Genomic DNA, 26507 nt, shown 5'->3' on the forward strand with positions numbered 1-26507 from the left:
ATAGGGGTCGAGGCTTTTGTAGGCATATGCCTCCAAGATACAAACATTAGGGAAACTGATTTTATTCTTCAGAAGTGAGCTCTGAATTCTACTAAAATTGCTGCCCCCCAAATAATGTCTTTTACATCACATTTAATTTACTGGGTTTCGGCCTCTACCAAAAACTTCTACCTGAGGGCCATCTCACCAACTCCTTAGGCCAGGCCAGAGGAAACCTCAGGATTAAGAGTGAGTTGACCCTTGATGTCAGGTGCTTCTTTGCAAAGAAAGAAAGAAAGAGGCAGAGAGACAGCACACAACGTTTACGTAACAACAGAGAAGCAGCGACTGTGCTGAGAGAAATATATACCTTAGTCCCTTTTTGGGTAGTGTATTTCTGTCAAGCTGCATGCTGTTAAAACAAAGAAAACCCCTAAGGACATAATGTAAACAAACCTTCCAAACTATACATCCAACATCAATGACTCTGTTTGAAATCTGTTACACAAAATAAGGTTTTCTTTTTTTGTAAAAACATATTTAATGCTTAACTCATTGGAAAAGGCCAACCAAAGATTTCACTGTTGTAACTCATTCAATGATAACTTAGTGACAGGTCTATTTGAAGAATGATTAAGTTATATATTAACATACTTCTCCTCTAGATTCTATTTACCTAGTGCTACGGTAGGTTTTCCTTCCCCATGCAAATGACTAGATTTCTGCTATGATTTCACATGGAAGAGAATCATAGAGGAGGAATGAGAAAGATCTCTGCCTAAGTTAAAGTGGCATGTTCCAACAGACAGAGATGTAATAAATCCCCTTTCAATACTTATTTTTTGTATTTAAATGATCTTTAGTAAAAATAAAGGCAGATATATTCCTATTCACAGAAAAGAAGAGAAATATATAACTGCTTGAAATGTAATCCTTCTAGCGTCATTTATTTAAATATTTTAATACAATTAAACTATGCTATCTTTTCAAATTATAAATTGGAGGTTTAAAAGGCTATGAGTTTTCAACGTCTATTTTAAAGAATTCTCAATTGGTCCTAAAAAGGGAAGAAAGAATGTGTCTGGAGAAAATGAGAAGTGGCCTCCCTAAAAATAGAGGAAGAGGGTGTCAAGAATTAAGTGGGACGAGTCAAGGAATTTCTGTTATAATCTCCGGCATATGGATAACCAAATAATAAAATTAATTTGGATTTTCAGGATGATATCTGTTTCATTAAACTTCAAATGTCAAAATTGAATACACAGGATATGCACATGAGAATGATATAACATGAATGCCAACACGATGACTTGAAATTAATCACTAAAAATCAAAGCTAAAATGTTTTCTTCTATGGGTACTCCATTAATTAGCACTGCAATAGAAAGCATCCAAAGGCATTATCTTCTTTTACTTTATGTACTGGGAATGCCCAAATAGGGTAATCGTACAATTATGTAGAGGCCAATTCTAGTGTGTATCTTGACTCTAGATGTATTCTTAGTACATCTGTATTTTTAGTACAACAGAAAGGAATCATACTGAACAACTACACGAGTACTCTAAATATACACTACAACATGCTGAAGCACTGATAGCGTCGTAAGCTATTTTAAAGATTATCTCTTTCATATGTATGAATTTATTAAATTTTAACATCACAGAGAACAGTGAAAATAGGCATTGTTTTGCCCATGTTATTAACTGTGTAAACATTATGTGTTTGTATTGTACAGAGAATTTAATGAAAGGAAAATCAGAAAATAAGTTTACCAATAAAAGTTAAAATTTCAAGTAGAAATATCTGTTTGAACCTGGATATTAATGATTTTATAAGATAGACACTTATCACAAACGCTGAAAGGCTAAAAACTCGTACGTCTGCAGGAGCCAAGAGGGCAATGGGAATAAATGAAGTAGAAATGTTAACAGTCTGAAGAGGACAGGCAGTGTTTGTCTGAAGCCAGTAAATGTGGTACAGGATTTTAAAGGCAGGGTAGCTGGATCTGACAGTAAAAAACAAGCCAGACGTTTTTAAAGTTGGCTACAACTTTAAATTTTTTAAGGTTTGCTTTGGTCACAAAAAACAAAATGTACAAAACAAATGTGAACTAATTATAGCCAAGGGCTGCTCTGATCTAGAACAATTAGAGGAGAAAACTGTTATATTTTAAATAATTTGTTTATGATACTTTAATGAGAAATTTAGACCAAAATTAAAATCTATGTGAAAGCTATTTCTTTAATAGTATTAGAATAATAAATACCAATAAAGTCTTCTGAAATTGTAGATCAACAGGAAAGTCATTAACTTACATACATCTCTATTGTATCTTTCTAATCACTTTGTCTAAAATATTTAGACTTTGGCACATCTATTTGGCTTCCTTAGTGTTCCCAACATTATGTGGACTATGTAATTAAGCCAGGGTCTCTGATAGGATCTAATTTTCTCTTCGAGGGATCATATAGTTCTTGGGTGTACTTTAAAGGATTAGAATGGATTGCTGGTTGCTTGCAATTTTGTTCACAAGAAAAAAAAGTACAACTTCTTATATCAAAAATTATTTCAATCAAGTAATTTATTGGAAGAAACTAGTTAATGTTTATATTGTATACCATAACTATGAAGATAATTTGCTTTTTCACAGTTTAATAGTCATGAATATATCTTACTAAGAATAAAAGGTAAAAATTTCATCTCTTCAAAATTAGCTTTAAAATTTAGTTTAGAAAAATTATTTATCTATTTATACCAGAACACATCCATCCGCAAAACTGGTCTATTTGAAGACTGAAAACCAAGTTTAAAAAGATTTGTTTAAAGGGAATAATTAACTGTATATTTGTCAGTGTATTTCCATAGTTAAATAATATATATATATATATATATATATACACTGACTTCTGCTAGAATACAGATCAAAGTAAAATATTAACACCGCATTTATATTGCAGCTATGAAACTCAGCAATATTATCAACTAGATTTGTTTTAGAGTTACTTGGTTACAAATAATTACTTGACCACTTTCCTGTGTTTTAATGTATGAATGCCAAAGAAATGAGTTGATGGCTAAATGGTCAACTTGTGGTCATATTCATGATAAAAATAATCAGTATTTTGGAAGGTGAGTATGTTAACAAATAACCTGTTTGCAGTGTGCTATGTTTGAGGTGATACGTCATCATCAACAATAGACTGAATAAAAGTTTGTGAAAGTTATCAGGCATTTTCAGTGACCTGTGGCACTTTCACAAATAACACAATTAAGATATACAGCCAAGGGCATTTCTGAAAACTTTAGGTGTGCCAAGAAACAAACAGCATTAAGTTCATCAGGGAAAACCAGGCAGGTTTAAGATACATTCCTGGGGAAAAGAGTCAGTACCAAAATATCTGAGAAAGGATTTTTTTAGGGAGGAGAATCCAGAGTCTTCTTGGCCAACAGAGATGCTTTATCTTAAGTATATTAGGTAAGGAATGCCTTCGTATGGTCATTTTAAGTTTAAAGGAAAACTAATTAATTGAATCAATGAGAAATATCTTGTAATGTAGTTTAAAAAGGGCCTAATAAAAATGTCACTAGAGTTGTAATTTTGTCTAAGAATTCGTATCTGACAACTGATCTTTTTTTTTCCCAATTCAACTAGGATTCCTAGCTATCCATTTGCTATTTTTCCAAAGAAATGCTAATAAAGCCACCTGAACATTTCACTCTGAGCATAATTGTAGAATCCATTTAGATTTGATCTTTAAATATGCTTAAATCATCCTAAGAAGCTGTGTTGTCCTGGAGCTCAAGCTAAATCATTGCTGTGTCCTTGAGAAAACATCATTCAATACATAAAAACACGCTTTGAATTTTATTTAAATTGGCTAGTGGGTGTATATGTATGCATCATACCAAGAAACTAACTAATCCATTTTTTATGGATTCTTAATGGTTTTCACCTTCTGCAAATGTGGTAGTAACACCAAATAAAAGGCCCAGTATCAACAATCCGACATCCCTTTGCAAAGTGGCACTCTCACTGAAATTTAAAAAAAAAAACAAAACAAAACTGAATGCAGGGTAGGGGTAGGTACAGCGTGGGAAGGAGGGAGGTGAAGACTTCAGCAAGGCCTCCAGGAGAGCTCACCTTTCTGAGAGAGTAGATCTCACACTACCAGTTCTCATGAGCAGGCTCTGCACCTCGTGAGTGCCTGTGGTCAGTCCAGACAGGGAGCCATGGTGGCTGAGGGGGAGGTCAATGGACTCAGAGCTCGTATGGAGGCTAGTCATGGACTGGTAACTCGGAGTGTCCTTGCTGCCAGCAGAGGAACTGCTCAGATTGGCAGCCCACACGAGACCACCTGATGTGAAAGAGTGAACCGATGCTGGGCTGGACGCCAATGAGTGGCTTAAGCTTATAACGTCTGCAGTGAGGTCTGAGGGTTTATTGAAGAGAGGGCTGCTGCTGCCACTGAGCCCACCAGCACTGCCCAGGCTGCCCGTACCAGACGACGGCGACTCCAGACTGCCTTGCCGCGCTAGTGTGGTACTGGGACTGGACATTACAGAGGAGGATTTCACACCCTCAGTATTAGGTGCGGAGGCAGGTTTGCCACCTGCCTTGGCACCAAACAACCTAAAAGAAAAACAAATAACAACTTCAGTTGTTCCAAGAAACTAACATCCACATTGAATACTTAGGGTTATAGTACATAGAGCCAAGCGTGCTCTGGTGGATGGGCCACCGAGCACTTCCTGTCTCTATGTTAATGAACTTGATAAGCTTGACCTTCCTAATCTCTCTCTCATATTGCCATAGGGGTAAACTGGTACTGAGCTGCCATCCCATTGATGGGGCAACGTGGGCCACAGAGAAGGAAGGATAAGCCAAACATCAAAGTCCCTGGGGTCCGCAGTTAAGTGATCATGAGAGTTTTTTGCAAAATTAAGTAGTTTGCATATACTTGCTGCCTATTTATAGAACCATTATAATGAAACAACTTCTACGCATTTGGTATATAATATTAAATTATTTTTTTTTTTTTTTTTTTTCCTTCATGTTGTCGGCTTATTCAAAATCTAGAAGGAATGCTTAAGGCAAAGTTTAGGAGGCTGTGTTGTATGGCCGGGGGCCTAAGTGACTGTCAGAGAGGAGTTGGTTAGAAACAATATTGGATACTGTCGGCAACATGTCAGTATGTCTGCAGTTTCCCCAAGAAAGGCCAAAGGGTCAGATGTCAGTTGCCAGTGCTATTCCAATACATATTTATAATAGTGATTTGAAACGTGGTTGGTGCTAAATTAGATGTTGGAGTTTCTTCAGAAAACATTTTAGTTTTGTAAATGAAGCAGATGACATAATTGAATTTATGTAAATATGGAAATAAAGTGTGATATGAAAAATGACATAATGATCTCTAATTAAGTTGCAATGAAATCGTTATTTCCTATAGTGAAATATGATGAATAAGAGAAATTGTTTCATAGGTAATGGGCCACTGGAGGGCACTATTGGCTTTTACTTAAGCAACGGAAATATTTACTCTCACTACGAGTGATTACACTTTCCAATGAGAATCAACATTTCAAAACACCACTTCTTCAGGATTAATAAACAATCATGTATCTGAGATTACTGAAATGTAAAAGTAAATGTTTCAAGACACTCTATTTCCCAGATATCAAGGCTCTTGGTTTAGTCAGTATAATAAAAGCAAACATTAAAAACACTAAACATAATCATGTAATGGATTATAAATGGACTATAAATCATATTCTATCATTTCATAGATGAGGAAACAGACCCAGAATAATTTAACTGTATGTCCTAAATCTTTACCTGTATGTATTTTCCTGCCACTTAAAACACATCAGTATTTAAAAACGCTGATATTGGGAAGGAGAACTCCATTTACTGAATATCAAAGACAATCCCCATGCAGAAACCAAGTCCTATAGGTTATGCAAGTCATATCAATGAAAGCTGATGATGAGTTAGAAAACCTAGCACATTTCTTAGTTATAATCCTATACCAAGTATCTAAAGGTTTTCAAATTCTGTCAATCATATCATACCTTGACTTTCATTAAGATTTCAGGATATGGTGCTACATAAATTGATCCACTGTGATCCAGTACTGTATAAGGAACACAACTTCATCTATGTTCATGATTAGCATCAGCTCATTAAGAGCCAACAAGATAATAAACACTAGAAATGGATACCAATCGTCATAAAGATCTATTTTATTATTAACTGTGTAAAGATGAAAATCTATTACAAGCTACTATTTCATCACTCCCCCTAGGTACTACCATCTGCTTTTACTCACAAATGCTCTTTGTTTTGCTGTGACAATAGTGAACCTGCAAAGTTGGAGCATTTTTCAAAATGAGCAATATTTTTCCACTAGCTATTTATAGCATTGGCTTCTGAAAACCCATTGTACTCAGAAACTGACTAAGTGTAAGTTATATACATCATACACTGAGGCTATATACATATATATAAGCATGGAGGATACACATCTTCTATAGGACAGGCTATGGGACACACAAATATCCTAAGATAAAGCATTATATGTCGTCCCAGCACCATTTTACGCTTTCTTACCTTCGAAATGTTGGTGAGGCAATGTCAGGGTACTTGGACCCTGGCTGCCTGAGCCCTTGTGTCCCACAGGCACTAGCAGATGTGGGGCTGGACTTGGGGGAACCTGACAAAGAAACGCTCTCTGAATCTGAGACTGCAACCTTTTCTTTCTCCTTGTCTGTCTGGTTGACCGTGACGGGACTCGAGCGCCCTGAGCCGATCTTCGTGGGTTCTCTCAGTTTCGAGGTGGTGGCACCAGCTGACTTGCTGCTGACATTGGAATCGATACTGCTGGTGCTGGATCTGTGGCCACCTCGGCCGGGAATGCCACTGGTGCTGGATTTGGACGGGCGGGGCAAGCTGCGGTACTGCAGGGAGGTTTTGGTGCTAACGTGCAGCCCAACATCGTCCTGATTCTGTGACCCATCCAAGCTGGTTTTCCTCCCTGCGTTTGACTTCCCACCAATGGCAGCAGATTTGGGGATTTTACCCAGTGTGGCTGAGCCGCTTGTTATGGTGGCTCCACTGCTAGTGATCATAGCAGAGGACCCGACTCCACTTGGCTTCTTAAATCCAAAAGAGCCAGTGGCCGTTGATCTTCCAATGCCCGAGGGGGGCTTTTTCCCCTCATCTCCACTGCTCTTTCCTGCATCTGATGGAGATCTCTGTAGAGATGATCCTTTCAGGGGACTTTTTCCTTTCTCAGAAGCTTTGGCATCATCGGTTTTACCTAATGAGTGAGAAATATACACATTTATGTGCCTGCACATTGTGATTTCACAATATTTCTTTCAACAGAGTGTAAAATGTGAATACATCTGTGTGCGTGCTTAGTTGCTCAGTCGTGTCTGACTCTTTGCTACCCCATGGACTGTGGCCCACCAGGCTCCTCTGTCCATGGGATTTCCCAGGCAAGAATACTACAGTGAGTTGCTAGTTCCTACTTCAGGGGATCTTCCTGACCCAGGGGTCGAATTCACATCTGTGTCTCCTGCATTGGCAGGCAGATTCTTTACCACTGTACCACCTGGGAAGCCCAAATATATTTTTTTACTACTTAAATTCCTATTTATTATTTTGGCTCTAAATAGGCATGTATGCAATATATTCAGAAGATTAAGTACAAAGCTATAAAACTATGGCTGTTAGAGGAAAATGACTAGAGATCAAGGAGATAAAGTGAAAATGCCTATTTTGCTATGTATTATTGCCTTATAGTTTGCAATTCTCTTCCTTTATAAAGATAGCACTTAATCTCATCAAACTAAGTGCTTGAAAAAGTTCATCAGATGATTGTATTTGAAGTGTTCTGGTACATTAGTACCTCAGGTGGCACTATTTATATGAGGCACCATTTTAAAAATAGGGAGAGAGTCTTTAAAAAAAAAAGGATGGTACATTTGCAGAAATCTTTTACTCTATTTTTGCATCAAGTCTAATTTGGAAATAATGTTTCAAATCTCCAGCCTTCCAGCCCATTAGATTAGTGTGACTTTTCTTGCCTCTTAGAAGTGAAACATAGAGGGAGAGGTAACAAAAATATTTCAAATTTTATAGAAAATCATAATGAAAGCTATCTTATGTTTTTTAATAAGTTGGCTTCTTTTATTTCCACATGACCAGAAATGACTGTGGCAAAATAAAACACTCTCCCAACTGTGATGATACCCTCTAGAGGAAGCCTGGAGTGCTGTGTTCATGTGGATGCATACGATAAGGCATGTGAAATTTAGACAGAAAAGTATTTATATGGAGAAGTATAAGTATTATATAAATATAAATAATTGTATTTTTGATATAATTATGAAACACTGCTATTAAAGACGAGAAAGATCAAATGGAAACAATTTAGCTTAACAGCGGCCAGAAGACCAGCCTACCAGGTGTCTTGAGTGCACTGGTCCCAGTTTTCTGCCTGGAAGGCGCTCCTCCTTGGGCTGACATGCCTCTTCTCCAGGAGCCTGTCTGAGAAACAGCCAGGGAGGCTTTCTGCCCCGTCTTCTCAGGGTCTTCAGGAAGCCCAGAGGAAACGCCCTTCCACTTGCCACCCCCATCCCCATGGCTGTCAAAGTCCTCCTCGGGTTTTTTCAGCTCCTCGGTGCTCTCCCAAGGCTCATCTGTTGCAGATCGTTTCTCTGAATCTGTCTTCAGCTGTGAAGAAAATAGGACAGAAGAACTTTGTGCAGAAAAATCTATCAAGTGTGAATTGGGCCCTGGAATGTCCTTTCAGATAATTAGCTTAAAAAAAAAAAAAAAAAAAAAAAAAGCAGCAGTGATTTGTATTTCAAAAGAACTCCAAAGATGCCTCTATTTTTATCTCTATGTTCATTTAAGTTTCATTAATTTGAGTCCTATAATTCTCACTTGCACATATTAAAGAATATCAGAAGAAATGTGTGCAGAAAACTTCAATTAAACACTCCAGAGAGGAAGGCATTTTCTATGTCAAATCTAACAAGGAAATGTAAGACAAGATAAAACTTAATTATCTAATATTCATTCTCGATTCACTATTCTCAAGAGATTCAGCGATGCATCTCAGAGGTCAATATAAAATGAATCACGAACTATCCAAAATTAGACAATTTAAATATCATTTTTGGATTCCTAAACAATTATATCAATATTATAAAGAAAGATATGCAATAGAAGGCTTTCTGGGTTAGACTGTAATCAATTGAAAAAATACATATACATACAAGCTGCCTCAGTTTAATGTAATTACTTCAGACTAAGAGGTTGTGCTATATTTTAATGCAATTTAACATAACTTGGGGAAAAATCTGGCAGAAGCACTGGAGACAGAAAGGAGGCAATTCTTACCTGAGTGTTCTTTCGGGACGGGACAGTGATGTTGGAGTAAGAGCTGACAGAGGACGTGGTGTTCAGGTCATCAGTGCTGATGTTATCCAGGGTGTCGCTGAGACCACTGCTCACGGAACTGCTGTCATCCCAGCTAAAGACAGGCAGTGGCAATGACTAAGCACAGGATGCACAACACAAATCACCCGTATTTCCACTTAACATGTATCACGTATTGGGAAAAGAATTCTTCTTTTTTTTTTAATCTTATGATGAAAAATACTCACTTTTCATTTTTGGAAAATCATACTGTTAAGAACTGAGCACAAATCTGAGAATAACCTTATCAAAGGTTTGCTAAGAATCAGTGCCTAGAGCAGATACAGGGGAAATGTTTATAAAACGAGTAAAAATAATGTTGAGAGCCGAAGAATTGATGCCTTTGAACTGTGGTGCTGGAGAAGACTCTTGAGAGTCCCACCCCAAATATTCACTGAAAGGACTGATGAAGCTGAAGCTTCAATACTTTGGCCACCTGATTTGAAGAATTGACTCATCGGAAAAGACCCTGATGCTGAGAAAGACTGAAGGCAGAAGGAGAAGGGGATGACAGAGAATGAGATAGTTGGATGGCATCACTGACTCAATGGACATGAGTTTGAGCAACTCCTGGAGACAGTGAAAGACATGGAAGCCAGGCATGCTGAAATCCATGAGGTTGCAACAAGTTGGACATGACTAAGCAACTGAACAACAACAAAAAATATTGCTATTAATACTGCAAAGCATCAGGAAAAAAAATAAACAAAAAACATTATACCCATAACCTTTGTTTTTCCCCGAGAAAGCAATCAGAAGTCATGTGGCATGTAAGAATCCATCCTTTGTGTTAAAAAAATAAGAAGAAACACAAGCACACAAAAACTGTGCTTTAGTCAAGGACCAGAAAATCATTGCTCACTCTTTCTCCTACCAATAACTACTTCCAATGATTTACCAAGTCTTGAAGATTGAGACTTATTTTATCATAGCATTCCTCTTGCAATATTTTAAGATTTCTGACCTGGACAACATACAATATTCTTTCATCTGGCCTTCCTGCCTTCAGTCCTTCTCAATAAACTTCACCTGGTAAACTTGGGTCAACGTTCAGAAGTTCACATCTAGCCATGTCACTCCCTAACTTAATACTCTTCAAAGACTTCTCTTTACCAAAGCTGTAGGTGACACTGTATAAAGCTCCTGCCCTTCAAGGTGCACAAAGTAATCATTTGGGGCATAAGGAAAGTATCTGAAATTCTGAATAAATCTGTTCTCAATTGAAAGAAGAATAAATAAAATAGGCTATATCAATATTCATGTGCAGACTACCATGGGAACCCTCACTCAGTCAACATGTCAGATGATGCAGAAGTCATGCAGGCTGACCAGGGTCACCTGATGAGAATGGGAACTCCAGAGAGTAAAGAGGTGAACCACGGCTCTCACTTACTGGCTGGTTTTCAGTCTCCTGTGAAATACTGCTGCTCACCTGCACTCTATTAATTGATTTGTGTAAACTAGGTACATATATCACATACAGACAAGAGTGAAGTCTCATAAAATAGACAAGTGACTTTAAAAAACCATCTGCAAGTAATCCACACAAAGAAGAGACTATGCATAGTGAAAGGACAAGCTAACTGCAAAGGAAGGGTAAACTGGTAACTTTTCCTACTCTGCTTTGTGTACTTTCTGAGTCACACCATACATGAAAAATAATAGGGATGGCTTGACATCATAGAGCAAACTGACTAGAAATGTAATTATCAAGAAGAAAATTTGAATTTATAGAAAATATACTTGTCCCTAGGTGAGCTACTGACAGCAGAAAACATGATGACCAAACACATTTATAAATCATATTATTACCAATAATAATTATATTTTTAATCACAGCAAAAGGGCATTTGGTTCCACTGTAGGAAATACCTGCCATTTGCGGCTGCTCTAATCTTTTGATTATCTTCCCCACATCTTATTTTGATAATTGCCCACATTAGGAGTCTTAGTTTCTCAAGACAGAATGTAAGAAACTCACATTTCCAGATTTCCTTATAGACAGATATGACACGTAACACAGGGCCTACACATGCACCCACAGTCACAAATGAGAAAAATAATCTTCTGGCAAACACAGTAGTAGTCATTCGATTTTTCTCTTATAAACACTGGCAGATATCTTGTCTCTAGTTCCAGGGTTCAGAGGTTCCTGGTAGAGGAAGATGTGATGCCCTAGATCTATGGTCAGCTAAAAGCCTGCGAAGAGCCTCATTATTCAATCACCTCAATTATTCCAACAGCCTTTTTATATCACTTCATTCCTTAAATTAGATAGAGTCTGTAGTTTGAAACTAAGAACTTCTATCAATAATTCATAATTTTAAAAATATTTCTTCTTTCACATATCCTCTAAATTTTTTAATGTTTATAAATGCTATCCAATACATATACTGGGTTTCCCAGGTGGCGCTAGTGGTAAAGAACCTACCTGCCAACGCAGGATACATAAGAGACGCGGGTTTGATCCCTGGGTCAGGAAGATCCCCTGAAGCAGGGCATGACAGCCCACTCCAGTATCTTTGCCTGGAGAATCCCATGGACAGAAGAGCCTAGTGGGCTACGGGCCGTAGGGTCGCAAAGAGTCGGACATGACTAAAGCAACTTAGCATAGCATAATACGTATATTCTCATAGGAATGTGTGCATATAATTATAAAATTTTAAATATACACACTTGAGCAACTACTTGTCTATTTAAGTAGTTATTTAATTAGATTAAGCAATTACTAGTTGCTATCTAATTAAGCAACTACTTATCAGATTCCTTTAAAAAACATATGGTTTTCCGGATTATATGGCCCTAGACTACTTCTTTGGAGAAGGCAATGGCACTTCACTCCAGCACTCTTGCCTGGAAAATCCCATGGATGGATGAGCCTGGTGGGCTACAGTCCATGGGGTCGCTAAGAGTCGGGCACGACTGAGCGACTTCACTTTCACTTCTCACTTTCATGCATTGGAGAAGGAAATGGCAACCCACTCCAGCGTTCTTGCCTGGAGAATCCCAGGGACGGGGGAGCCTGGTGGGCTGCCGTCTATGGGGTCGCACAGAGTTGGACATGACTGAAGCGACTTAGCAGCAGCAGCAGCAGACTACTTCTTCAGCTTAAACTCTCCATCCCCTGCCTGACTGTGTGCACTCTGACTTAGAGCTGCATTCAGTTCCTATCACCATCACATTGTTTGCAACTTCTGCCTTTGACCAAGTTACCCTTTGGCCTACTTGACTACCTCATACTTGCCTTATAAAGCAATTCGAGCAACTATCTTCAGGAAAAGCTAGGTAGCTTCCTCTCTGCATTGTCATCATACTGATGCACAGACTTAGAGGACTGGATGCAGCACACTGTTTTACAAATCTACAAAAATGTGTAGAAATGGATTCTTAGCCCATGAGTTTTCTGAGCACAGAACTGTGTGATAGTTTTCTTTGAATTTCTACTATTTGGCAATTTCTACTATAAGCCAATGACTGACGTAAATGTTGAATAAATTCTCATGTTTTATTCAGATTAAAAGACAGAAAATTACAGAGATAATCCTTCATACTCATATGAAATGGAGTTTTAAGAAATACTTATCACAATATATTAAGTACTCAAAGAAAATTAAACAAAAAGGAAATTTTACCTGTTTTAAAAATGAATCCTTTTAAGGTAACTATTTCTCTGGCAAGGAAGATAGAATCAATATTTCTAACCATAGCTTTCACCAATGTAAATCCTAGCATTTGCAATTCAAAGTTAAACGCAACAACTCTTAAGGAATTAAAAAAAAACACTTGTGTTTTAAAGCCATTTAAAGTCTCAAATGATCACAATGGCTTTGTGGTTAAAATAATATAAAGGAGAGAATCCAAAATAAGATATCAAGTTTCAATCTTGCAACAGAAAAATTAAAAAATATATCAAATTAAGAAATATCATAGACATGAACAATCTGAATTTATCTTGGTGTAATGGAAAGAACAATGGATTTCTAAAATTAAAGTTTTTCACGTGAGCCTTTATTAGAGGCACATAGCTAGTCTTGCTATTCTGATCTCCCTATCTCACAGGGTAGCATGGGAAGAAAATGAATCATTTATATGAACCATTTTATAATATTTTATACTTTACCATCTCCTCAAACTGCTTTACCTCCAAGATTTCAAATGCTGCAGTCTCATTTTTTGATCACAATCTTCCATACTTCTAGCATTCTACAATCTACTGATTCTTAATTTTTAAGACTATTTGATAGCTACTTCCTGTGTGGGCTTCCTTGGTGGCTCAGAGGGTAAACGTCTGCCCACAAAGCGGGAGACCTGAGTTCGATCCCTGGGTCAGGAAGATCCCCTGGAGAAGGAAATGGCAACCCACTCCAGTATTCTTGCCTGGAGAATCCCATGGATGGAGGAGCCTGGTATGCTACAGTCCACGGGGTCGCAAAGAGTCCGACATGACTGAGCAACTTCACTTTCACACTTTCACTTTTCCTGTTGTCTACTTTTAATGGCCTTCTCGTGTTTTTTAAGCCACTGATCTCTTTACTGAATGATGCAGGATCCAAAGATGCTGGAACAAAAGGACTGCTAAAGTGAGAAGTACTCTATTCTAGCTCTTGCCACCATACTGGTCTTCCATACCTGTCTTGACTCTGTTAATTAAACATGTTTTCCCTATTACTACTTTGGAAAATGACAACAAAGTCAATTAATGAGAATGACTAATATAAAAATATTATTATATATTTGTATAATATATAATAATATAGATTCAAATTACCTAACCTCAGGTGATTTCTCAGCTGAGGTTAGATTTCTCACTTAGAAATTCTGCCTAATCCAAAAGTGATTTTCTTCAGATTCCAATGATAAAGCTTTGTTTCTCTCTTCTTTGGATCTCAAGATCTTCCTCCTAGTATTTTAGTGAAACTGATTTCACAAAGGTCAATAAATCCATGGACTGAGTGCTTACTGTGTGTCTTACTCTTCTAAATACTTAATGCTGCTGCTAAGTCGCTTCAGTCGTGTCTGACCCTGAGCAACCCCATAGATGGCAGCCCACCAGGCTCCTCTGTCCCTGGGATTCTCCAGGCAATGACACTGGAGTGGGTTGCTATTTCCTTCTCCAAAATACTTAATATATATTATCTAATCCCCAAATGAAGCCAAAAGACAGACATTATATAGATAAAGGGGTTCAGGTAGTTTGAATGATGGAGCTGGGATGTGAACTCAGGAATTTTGCCCTAAAACTTGGTCAGCACTTCTCTCCCTTGCCTCCCATCTTCTCACCCTTGTATCTTGAAATACACCAGTGATGAGCCTTTAGAGGCTTTTTGCAAAGTCCCCCAGTCAACAGAACCCTTTACTTTTCTCTTCTTTGTGATTCCTTCAAATTCTTCAAAATTCAGAACTTAATCTTAAATCACCTTAGAGATTCTTTCTTGGAAATTTCTTAGTCTCTCACAACTTCAATATCACCTCCATGATGACGATACTCAAGTTTACATCTCTAATTCGGACTTCTTTCTTGATTAATTGATCAGCCTTTCCAGCCTTCCTCTGAACAGTTTCTCAAGGATGTCCTATTCACATCTCAAATGCAGTCTACCTAGATCCCATCATTTCTCTTTAAAAATTCTTCTCCCTTTCAGTTACTGCCTACCTGTTCATCCTTCTTCAAAATATTACTGCTAGTATCTCTCTTCTCTCACCTGGATTCACTATTAATCAAGTTGTTTCTTATCCTCCAAAGTCTATCTCAGTTACAGGTGGCATGGCCCTCCCTGCATTCTGTATTACCAGTCTGTATACTCCTTCCATAAGAGCTTTTAGTAAGAATCTGCTCTTATTCATTAAATGATTAATAAATTATAGCTCCTCTCCTTTGAAGAACTCACTGTGTATTGCGGAGGGCAAACATAAACAGACCATTACAATACAAAATGGCAAGGGTTGTAATAGAGATGAATGGTAAATATGTGGCAGAACAACACCCCTACCACTCATTGGAAGAGTTCAAGCATTTCTTGCAGACAGGGATACAGCATGATCAGAGGAAATAAATGTTAATCACTGTATTAAAGCATGTTTCGCTTGTTATGCCACTATTTTGGTGTTTTCCCATCTTCTTGGTCATAATCTGGATTACCTGACGTCAGAGACTGTGTGACATTTATCTTCATAATTCTAGCATATAACATGGTGTCAACCATTGAACAGATGATTAGTTGATGTTTGTTAAATAAATGAAACAGTTTTACTTTTGAGAATACTGCTTCTATCCAATAATGTTAAGTTAGACTAAATGCAATAATAAATGTAGAGTTTGAGGGAAAAAAATGTGTTCAACATATTTCTTTGCTAAGTAATCTTAAAGGAATACCTTTTGATTGATGACAACATGATTTTCCTCATCCTAAGGTTCTGTGTTTTGATTTTCATCTTTGGTTTATTAGAACCAGAATTCTCCCTAGGTAGGATGCAATTAATCTTGTTTATTATGGCATATTTACTTAAGTGAAAAACTCCATAGAAAATAGCCTTTTTTAACTGACAAAAATGTTAATTTACTCAAATAATTAGCTCCAAGTAATATGTCTCAAACTCAATATATTTTCATTATTTCATTTTAATTTCATTAAGATGTTCTAAGAATTCCTGACTATATTTTTTGTTTATAAAAGAGCAAGTCTTATCTCCTCCAAGTTACAGATCTATTGCTCTGCTATGCTTTTCTCAACAAACTAGGACAGTTAAAAAAAAAATACAAATCTGAGTATCTTATACACATAGTTTGCATTTACACATTGAGTTATTTCCAGTTTTAAAATACTATGAATAAAGCTGTCAAGAACATTCACATACACTCCATTTATGTGACATTCTAGAAAAGGCAAAACTACAGATATGTAGGACAAATCAGTGACTGCCAGTGGATAGGAGTATGGGAAGATCTGTGGTGTCTGTTACCTGACTTGATGCATATGTCAAAATTCTGAACTATATAAAAATATTATTGTATGTAAAGTTTTTAAAAAGTAGCTAATTAATCTGCTGGTAAATCACAATTTGGATATACACTAGATTACTAATCATTCTAAGAAGAAAGTGACTCTTTTGGCATGTCTTTAATATTTATACTTTTAAATTTTATTTATTTATTTGGCTGCTCTGGGTCTTAGTTGTAGCGTGTGGGATCTAGCTCCCTGACCAGGGACTGAACCTGGGCCCCCTGCACTGGGAGCTCAGAGTCTCAGCCACTGGACCACCAGCGAAGTCCCAATATTTATACTTTTAAAGATTAATTATTGACTATGCCAAAGCCTTTGACTGTGTGGATCACAACAAACTATGGAACATTCTTAAAGAGATGGGAATACCAGACCACCTGACCTGCCTCTTAAGAAATCTGTATGCAAGTCAAGAAGCAACAGTTAGAAATGGACATGGAACAACAGACTGGTTCCAAAAGGGAAAGGAGTACGTCAAGGCTGTATATTGTCACCCTGCTTATTTAACTTCTATGCAGAGTACATCATGAGAAATGCTGGGCTGGATGAAGGACAAGCTGGAATCAAGATTGCCAGGAGAATATCAATAACCTCAGATATGCAGATGACACCATCCTTATGGCAGAAAGTGAAGAAGAACTAAAGAGCCTCTTGATGAAAGTGAAAGAGGAGAGTGAAAAAGTTGGCTTAAAGCTCAACATTCAGAAAACTAAGATCATGGCATCTGGTCCCATCAGTTCATGGCAAATAGATGGGGAAACACAGGAAACAGTGGCTGACTTTATTTTTGGGGGGGCTCCAAAATCAGTGCAGATGGTGACTGCAGCCATGAAATTAAAAGACACTTGCCCTTTGGGAGAAAAACTATGATCAACCTAGGCATATTAAAAAGCAGAGACATTACTTTGCCAGCAAAGATCTGTCTCGTCAAAGCTATGGTTCTTCCAGTGGTCATGTATGGATGTGAGAGTTGGACTTTGAAGAAAGCTGAGTGCCGAAGAATTGATGCTTTTGAACTGTGGTGTTGGAGAAGACTCTTGAGAGTCCCTTGGACTGCAAGGAGATCCAACCAGCCCATCCTAAAGGAAATCAGTCCTGAATATTCATTGGAAGGACTGATGCTGAAACTCCAATACTTTGCCCACCTGATGTGATGAACTGACTCATTGGAAAAGACCCTGATGCTGGGGAAGATTGAAGGCGGGAGGAGAAAGGAACAACAGAGGATGAGATGATAAGATGGCATCACTGACTCAATGGACATGGGTTTGAGAAACTCCAGGAGTTGGTGATGACAGGGAGGCCTGGTGTGTTGCAGTTCATGGGGTTTCGAAGAGTCGGACACGACTGAGTGACTGAACTGAACTGAATAACTCAATGAAGCTGGGGATCTATTTTATTTATTTGGCTATGCATTTGTGGCTCTGACACTCATGTTCACCCCTGGATTTATACTGAGAAGCAAATATATGTGGTATATATTCATAATCTTTTTTTATTTTTTGCTTTTTATGTTGAAGAATTCTGAAATATTAAGTAAATAAATTTTAAAGTAATTTTACAGATATAAAACTAATTTCAGGGAAAAATGCTAGTGCTGTTGGTCAGTAATTTTTCAACACACACCTGCATGATAAGCAAATCCATCATTTTTACACATGATTTAAACAAAGTTGCTGCTGCTGCTGCTGCTAAGTCGCTTCAGTCATGTTTGACTCTGTGCGACCCCATAGATGGCAGCCCACCAGGCTCCCCTGTCCCTGGGATTGTCCAGGCAAGAACACTGGAGTGGGTTGCCATCCATTTCCTTCTCTAATGCATGAAAGCGAAAAGTGAAAGTGAAGTCGCTCAGTCGTGTCCAACTCTTAGCGACCCCATGGACTGCAGCCTACCAGGCTCCTCCGTCCATGGGATTTTCCAGGCAAGAGTACTGGGGTGCCGTTGCCTTCTCCGGCCATTGGTAAATAACATAGATAACATAATAAAGTGTTCACTCCAGTGCTTGAGTCTGGAGACATCTCACACATACAGTCCAATACACTAGTTGCATTTAGGCTCTGCAGACACAGACAAGTGTGGAGATTCCCATTTATTCCCTGAGTGTCTATTATAAAAAGAGGATTTTTTAGTTATAAGTGAGGTGGCAAAAACAGAAAAAACGTAGAGGCTAGAAGAAAAGGGAAACATTACATGGGTATGTCAGATGTCCAAGTTAAAAATCTCCTGAAATAGTCATACTGAGAAAAATAGGCTGCTTTCTTCCAACCTAAATATAATATATGATAAAGTAGAAATATCTGATATATGAAAAATAATAATATATGATAAAGTACAAGTTTTAAGGATTTTACTATATATTTCTTAAGACAAGTAATTTCTTCATGAAAATAAAAGAGGAGTCTCTGAAGTTATCTGTAAGACAACTGGGTGAAAACTTCTGGATATGCTTTCTGTTTCTAAGGCAAAAGTAAATAAGAAAATAAAGGTACCACTTAAAACTCTATCACATTCTGGGATAGCTTTGTTTTCCACTTCCACTGTTTATGCTAATTTACATAATATACATAAAAAGATAACAGTCATCTCAAAAATATTTAGACACAATGATCTTTGCAATAATAATCTTAAAAATACTGACAATCAACTGTTGAGGCTTTGCAGTTTGGTACTAATATGTTAAGTCAATGATCTTTTCCTCAAAACTAAATGTGCATAAAACCATTTAGACCTATTCCATACATTTTCTTTTTTTAAATCAGCAGCACAATGTACTACCTGCCACATTGAGCACTGCAACCACTGAAGTGTAAATTCTACATTACTTCAGGGTCATTGGAAGAAAGCAATGGCGTGTATCTCAACAATGATTCATTCAGCATTTCCCCCGAAAAATATTTTATTGCCAAGAAAAAAAGAATGAGGCATTAAAAAAGATTTTATTATTGGAGAAACCTAAGTATATAATAACATCAATATACTAAACACAGTTTTATGTTTAAAGTAGTCCTTTCAACCTATAAAATGAACATGGTCTTCATTGAGTTTTTTAAAAAATGTCCTACTTTCCAAGGTATTCTGTCCTTCCACTGCTCATTAACTCTGCAGTGGAGTATAAGCAACTGGTTTATAATCCAGTTGAACTGTCATTTCCTCTATGAACGCTTCTAGGATTTCCAAGGACACATTAACTCTTCCCTGTCTGTATTTACTACCAGTGCGCTTCTACGGTCCTGTAATTTATCTGCTTGCAATGTAGGTACAGCCACAGGACTGTGGTTGAGGGCAAAGAGAGTGGCTTTTCTCGTAGTTTCAGTGTTCAGACTGGCATCTGGCCCATGATAGGTTCTTAATGTTTGTGGGATAAATCGTGAGTGAAAAAAAATGTTGCCAGACACGACTGAACGACTTAGCAGCAGCAGCCCATAGCAGTAAACAAAGAATGCTGCGATCATCCGGTCTCTACTGTGAGCCCTGAGGGGACTCCGGAGAGAAACGCCATGCCTTCCATCAAGCCATCAGCCACCTCAGTGACTCCCCGGCAGTGCACCCTGAGGAGACTCTGGAGGGAAACACAGGATATGGATCCCAAGTAGCCCAGCATTTAAAAGAGCCCAGCATTTTGCATTTTCTTATACACAGAAAAGCATTACATTGAGTCACTTGAGATGTCTGGTTTTTCTTTAGTAACAGTAATATTTTGATGTTCTGAATACCTGTGTTTGTTGCAGAAATTCCTGTATATCTTGGCTCCTCCCTTACTTCTTTGGAATAGTTTCTCAAAGCTACTTGAGAGTCTGTATCCCAGACTGAAGTCCTCAGTTTTTTTCCATGAAATAAAACATAATTGTGGTGACCCAAGGACGAAAGAGCAGATAAAACCAAGGAGGGTCTTGGAATGCAGGAACAGAAAAACCAGACCCCTATCATCCTTCCCTCCCCCATGATGTAACTATTAATGGATTTCAGGTCCTCCTGAGCAGTATAACCTGCCTCCCCTCCTCCCCCATAGGGAGAAGGTATTTGCCTTACTCTTCCTCCACTCCGTATATGTGCCTCATCCAATCAGCAAATGCCTCATCCAATCGGCAAATGACCGCAAGACCCCTATCCCACTCCTTGTACCCTGGGTATAAAAGGACCCCTGTTCAACATCGGTTTTCCCTTGAGCTGACCCGCTGTTCTAACAGCGTCTCCCACTCTAATAAGCTTTATTTCCCTCTCATTCTGTCTCATGTCTGGAAATTCTTTTCCAACCCGCGCCCAGACCATGACAATAATTTCAATGCTTAGGTTGTGCATCTTTTTCAAATGACACAATAAATCATCTAGTCTTATAGTCATATACTACAACCTTAATCTATGATTCATTTACTCATTCTAACACTTAAATATGCACATCATTATGAATTGTGGTTAAAAAAATCAATGTGATTATACGAGAGAAAAACCAATCAGAAGGATCTATTATGTCAGGTGAATAAAGAACAGCCTCTTTGAGGAGGCAGCTGTAGACAGTCATTAAGTAGATGAGGGAAGGGTAAAGGAAAGCCATCTGTGAAAGGGGTGGAGAAGACAACAACAGGGAGAGGAGACAGCGAGTGTAAAGACCCAGAAGCAGCAAAGGTCAAGGGGCAGCAGGACCGTGCAGCCCCAAGCAAGGGGGCAAGTGTCAGTTCTGAGACTGGCAAGTAGGCAGGGCCAGGTCTTGAATGATCTTCTAGACAATGTTAGGACATTAGAGTTCCTTGGAAGTATGAAAGACATTCATCAAATAGTTCCAAGCTATGAAATGACATGAGCAGATCTAAGGTAATACTCCAGTGTTATGAGTATATTAGAGGTAAAAAGGAATAGTATTGGGAAGCTCAGTGAAGAGATTTTTGTCAGTTTTTGATGAGATGGTTAGAAGTAAATTAAAAGAAGGCAGTTTGGGGGTTCCATGGTGCTCCAGTGGCTAAGGCTTTGTGGTTTCAATGCAGGGAACCTGGGTTTGATACCTGGTCAGGGAACTAGAACCCACATGCTGCAAACTAAGACTCAGAGCAGATAAATAAGTAAAATTTTACAAAAGGAAGGCAGTTTCAAGATATATTTGGAGGTAGAAATGACAGGATTTGCTGTTGGCTGGTGTGACACAATAAGCAATATATATTTGGTTTCTATCCCCAGTTCCTTATACAGAGCTCCTAAGAGTTTTGTAATTTTTTTAGGTGATAAGTATGCCAGGACGACCTTTTGTTCTATTTGGTCTTGGACTTCAGTTTCTAAGGCAGAGCTCCTCAATTCCTTGGAATCTTCTGGGTGATAGGAGCATCTTTTGCCTAATAAGACAACGCTTGGTTGGCTTATTGGTCTTTTTCTTTTAAACCACAATTCAAAATTACTTGCACTTACATATTAGAATGAGTGAATGTATCGCAGATTAAGGCCTTAGTTTGTGACTATGTGAGACTAGATCATTTATTGATGTATCTCACACCTCCATTCTTTGGGAGGGAGAGGGGCTGAAGACTGAGTTAATGTATCATGCCTACATAACAAAGCCTCCATAAAAATCCATAAATTATGATGTTCAGAGGGCTTCCAGGTGAACATACAGAGGTGCTTAGACAGTAGGTTGCCAAGAGAGAGCTTGGATGTTTCATGTCCCTGCTCTCTACCTTGCTGTATGAAACTCTTCAGTTGGTTATTCATCTAGATCCTTTGTCATATCCTTTATAATAAACCAGCAAATATAAGTAAATGTTTCCCTGAGTTCTGTGAGTCATTCTAGCAAATTATAGAGCCTGAAGAGGGTCATAGGAACCTCCAATTTATAGCTGGTCAGTCAGAAACAGGAGGCCTGGGCTTGCAATTGGCATCTGAAGTGGGGGCAGTCTTATGGGACTGAGCCTTTAGCTTTGTGGCATCAGATGCAAATTCCAGGTAGATAGGGCCAGACCTGAGCTGAACTGAACACAGGAAACAGAGCTGGTGTCACATAATTGGTTGGTGTGGAAAAAAAGAAAACACCAAACATTTGGTGTCAGAAGTATTTAGTGAGTAAGTTATATAAAAACAGTTTTTGTTTAGTTGGAATATGGTAAGAGAGAGAGAGAGAGGAAAAAAAAAAAAAAAGACTAGATCTCTTGTAGAGTTTCTACTGGCAATAGAGGCATGAATGGATTTTTAGAAAAGTAAAGAATCCATCAACAGAACATAAAGCATAATTTCATCTTAAATTTTGTTTGCACTTAGTATTGTTATTTTTATACATCAAGGGAAACTTATATGAGTTTAATATCATAGTTTAAGTGTATAACTCTTGGAAAAACTGGCAATTCACATAAACATGAAGTTAAAATTTCTCCATTTTCGCTATTTTCAGTGTGTACAACATGCTATATATTTATCCATGAAATATTTATAGAGACTACCATTATTCTGTGGGGGTTTTGGATAAGGAGAGCATCAATAAACTCTATTCACTGGCCTTTTCCTTCCCCTTTCTTTTTCTAGAAAACAAATAATGAATATTTACAGTTATTCTATTATGGCATCAGATAGGGTAAGATAAACAAAAAAGCTCTTGTTCTTTATAAAAGAAAGCCCTAGGTAGATTTGATTAAATATGATGAATGATGTTAGCTTGAAATGAATCTATGTAATCAGGCAGATTTTAAGAATTAATGGTATCTGAGGCAGATAAGAAACCTCTATTTTTGTTTTTATTATTATCCAGGCTGATACCATAAGAGATAAAGTAATCTTATTAAACTTATTTTGCTGAAACACATCACTGGAACAGTGCTTATTATGGTTTTGCTAGTTTATTTCAAAGCCTTCTTTAATGATTCCGTTACATAGTTGAAAAGTATATAAGTTTCTTTAAAGGTTTCCTATTAGTGATAAGCTGAGAATATAACATATAACTCACATGAAAGCTAACTTGGGGTTAAGATCCACTTGGTATCTTTTTATATCTTACATGAATTAAAAAACCAGTATGTACTCATTGTTGCAAACTCGGAAGTCCAGAAATATACAAAAGAGACAAAGCTTTCAATTTATCTGTAAATCCCACTAGAAGTACCCACCAACATTTTGTGATTTCTGTCAAGTCATTTTCCGGATGTATAATATATACATATGTAAACTGACCTCATTGAGACATTGCTGATTATACCTGATGGCACGTCTGATTGTAACTTCTTCATTTGTATAACTTTATGACGATTTTTAATATCTTTAAGTTTTCTTTGATATAATTATATCAACTATTATATATTTTACCATTTCCATTTTAGGATATATGAAATACTTTATAAATTTTTTTACTATGTAACTAACACTTCAATGAATATTTGTATGTAACTATTTAGGTTATATTTACAGTTATTTTCTTAGGATAAAGTCCTAGAAAGAGAATTAGTGATTCACAAAATACAAACATTTCAAGCACTGCAGATGCAGCATAATAAGGGAAAAAGACATCATTTTATGCTCCTGCAAGCCATGAGTACCAGTCTTACAAAACTCTGGATACTTTCAGGCACGTGGTTTCCTTCAGTGATTCAAAAGTTTTGAGATGTGAAATAGTTGCTTAATGTAGTCTTAATTAAGTTGATCAAATTGTAAGTGGGATTACATTTTCTATAAGTTTATTAGCTAATTTTATATCCATAAATTATCTATGTTTTTGTATATTTTTCCAACAGAGTTTAAATAACAATAAAAAAATCTAATAATGTTTTTATATATTAAAAATGTTTCAAATATTTTCTCAATCTAGTTCATGGTTTTTACTTTTATTTATTACATTTTAATGTATAGAGTTGAAAAAATCCATCTCTGATCTTTTCTCCAATTTCTCCCAGGAAATTTTGCACGTATAATTTGGTTTCTCTGCCTCTTTCTTTTTATATACTATTGTTATGGTAAAGTGAGAAACTACTTTTTTTTAAAAAACAGCCAGTGAATTTCATAGACATCATTTATTGACAACTATTCCTTTCTATTTATCATTATAGTTCACTTACCAAGTCTTAATGCACGGTATTTTTAAAAATGATTATCAGATATGTTCCACTGACTTACCTGTTGATTTTTGCAGTAATACATGCTGTTCTAGTATAGTGAGGTACACAGCTGTGGTTTTTTTTACACAGTGAAGACTACAACTTCAAAATATTTATATATATATATATATGTCTAGATAGATAGATACATATATATATAACTAAGAATCGAAGCCTTTAAAAAACCTTTCTCAAAATTACACCAATTAGCTATTCTTCTAAAAATTATTGTCATTTATAGCCACAAGGGCTTCCCTTGTGGCTTAGCTGGTAAAGAATCTGCCTGCAATGGGGGAGACCTGGGTTCCATCCATGGGTTGGGAAGATCCCCTGGAGAAGGGAAAGGCTACCCATTCCAGTATTCTGGCCTAGAGAATTCCATAGACTGTATAATCCATGGGGTTGCAAAGAGTCTGACACGACTGAGTGACTTTCACTTTCACTTCCATAGCTTTATTCAGTTAGTGCATGACAAGTTAACTGAATGATACCATTATCATAGATACTGAGAATACAGAAATCAATACAATATTATAAAGATACAACTCTTGATCGAATGTAGAAAATGTGCAATTTTCACTTTTGAGAATTCAGACTTTTTTTTGATAACTGAACATTTACTGCTGCTGCTAAGTCACTTCAGTCGTGTCCGACTCTGTGCGACCCCATAGATGGCAGCCCACCAGGCTCCTCTGTCCCTGGGATTCTCCAGGCAAGAATACTGGAGTAGGTTGCCATTTCCTTCTCCAATGCATGAAAGTGAAAAATGAAAGTGAAGTCGCTCAGTCGTGTCCAACTCTTAGAGACCCCATAAACTGGAGCCTACCAGGCTCCTCTGTCCATGGGACTCTCCAGGCAAGAGTACTGCAGTGGGATGCCATTGCCTTCTCCAAACATTTAGTTATAGGCATTTTACTTAATAAGCAGCAATCGCAGCCACTAATCCTCAGATAAGAGTTTCCCTTGTAGCTCAGCTGGTAAAAAATTGCCTAAAATGCAGGAGACCCTGGTTGGATTCCTGGGTCCAGAAGATCCCCTGGAGAAGGGATAGACTAGCCACTCCAGTATTCTTGGGCCTCCCTGGTGGCTCAGACAGTAAAAAGTGTGCCTGCAATGAGGGAGACCTGGGTTCAATTCCTGGATTGGGAAGATCCCCTCGAGGAAGGCATGGCAACCCACTGCGGTATTCTTGTCTGGAGAATCCTCATGGATAGAGGAGCCTGGTAGGCTACAGTCCATGGGGTCGCTAAGAGATGGACACGACTGAGTGACTAGGCACAGGACAGCAATCCTCAGCTAAACTGTCTGCTCTCTCAAAAGCCTCCTTTCCCACTCGAAATATTTTTGGCATTAGCTCTATCTTTCAGAAGAATAGAAGCCCTCAAATTACTATAATTTCAAGATTGAGTGAAGAGAAACATTATGTAGGAATAAAACAACTCAGATAAAACCCGACAACTTATCTACAGATCTATCCACAAAACAAGGTTGAAGATGGAAATCTGTTCAATGTTATCTTACTTGAAATAGCATACATTAAAGTAACAAGATCTCAATAAAGTATTTTTATTTTAAGAGAGAAATATTATTAACAATGAAGAAATATTTTTGCTCTGAAATAATATAAAATAGGTCATATAAAAACATTCCAGATTCTTGTATCTTAAAACATTCTCAAAGCTGCCTTGGTAAAGAACACCCCCTCACAAGCTACTCTAGAGAGTGAATATCTCCAGGAGGAAGCCAAACATAGTTCAGAATTAGAGAGCTGTCTGCCAGGAAATTCACATCCCAGCACTGAAGAACAACAGATGGCAGCAGTAACAATGAAAACTTGCAGCAGATCCTGGCTGGCACACTTTCAAAATGGCCATTTATATTTCCCACCACAGTCAACTGCTGTTTCCTTGTATTGCATGTATGGATATAGAAGAGAAAAAAAAAGTGCAAGAATGACACTGGAATTGCCTTCACAGGGAAAT

General features: G+C 37.5%; 1 protein-coding gene across 2 annotated transcripts in view; it reads right to left on the minus strand.

Annotated features, from left to right (window-relative positions):
• NAV3 (neuron navigator 3) overlaps positions 1 to 26507 on the minus strand; it is an 893105-nt gene that overhangs the window by 93148 nt on the left and 773450 nt on the right. For both annotated transcript variants that reach the window (XM_070370975.1, XM_005889180.3), the window contains 5 exons: positions 9390 to 9522; positions 8447 to 8717; positions 6588 to 7296; positions 4122 to 4610; positions 350 to 391 (listed from right to left, as the gene is read on the minus strand). In XM_070370975.1, coding sequence (XP_070227076.1) covers positions 350 to 391; positions 4122 to 4610; positions 6588 to 7296; positions 8447 to 8717; positions 9390 to 9522 — 1644 coding nt within the window. The remainder of the gene's footprint in view (positions 1 to 349; positions 392 to 4121; positions 4611 to 6587; positions 7297 to 8446; positions 8718 to 9389; positions 9523 to 26507) is intronic.

The sequence above is a fragment of the Bos mutus genome, chromosome 5, assembly GCF_027580195.1.
Source record: "Bos mutus isolate GX-2022 chromosome 5, NWIPB_WYAK_1.1, whole genome shotgun sequence".
In the NCBI taxonomy this organism is placed as follows: Eukaryota; Metazoa; Chordata; class Mammalia; order Artiodactyla; family Bovidae; genus Bos; species Bos mutus.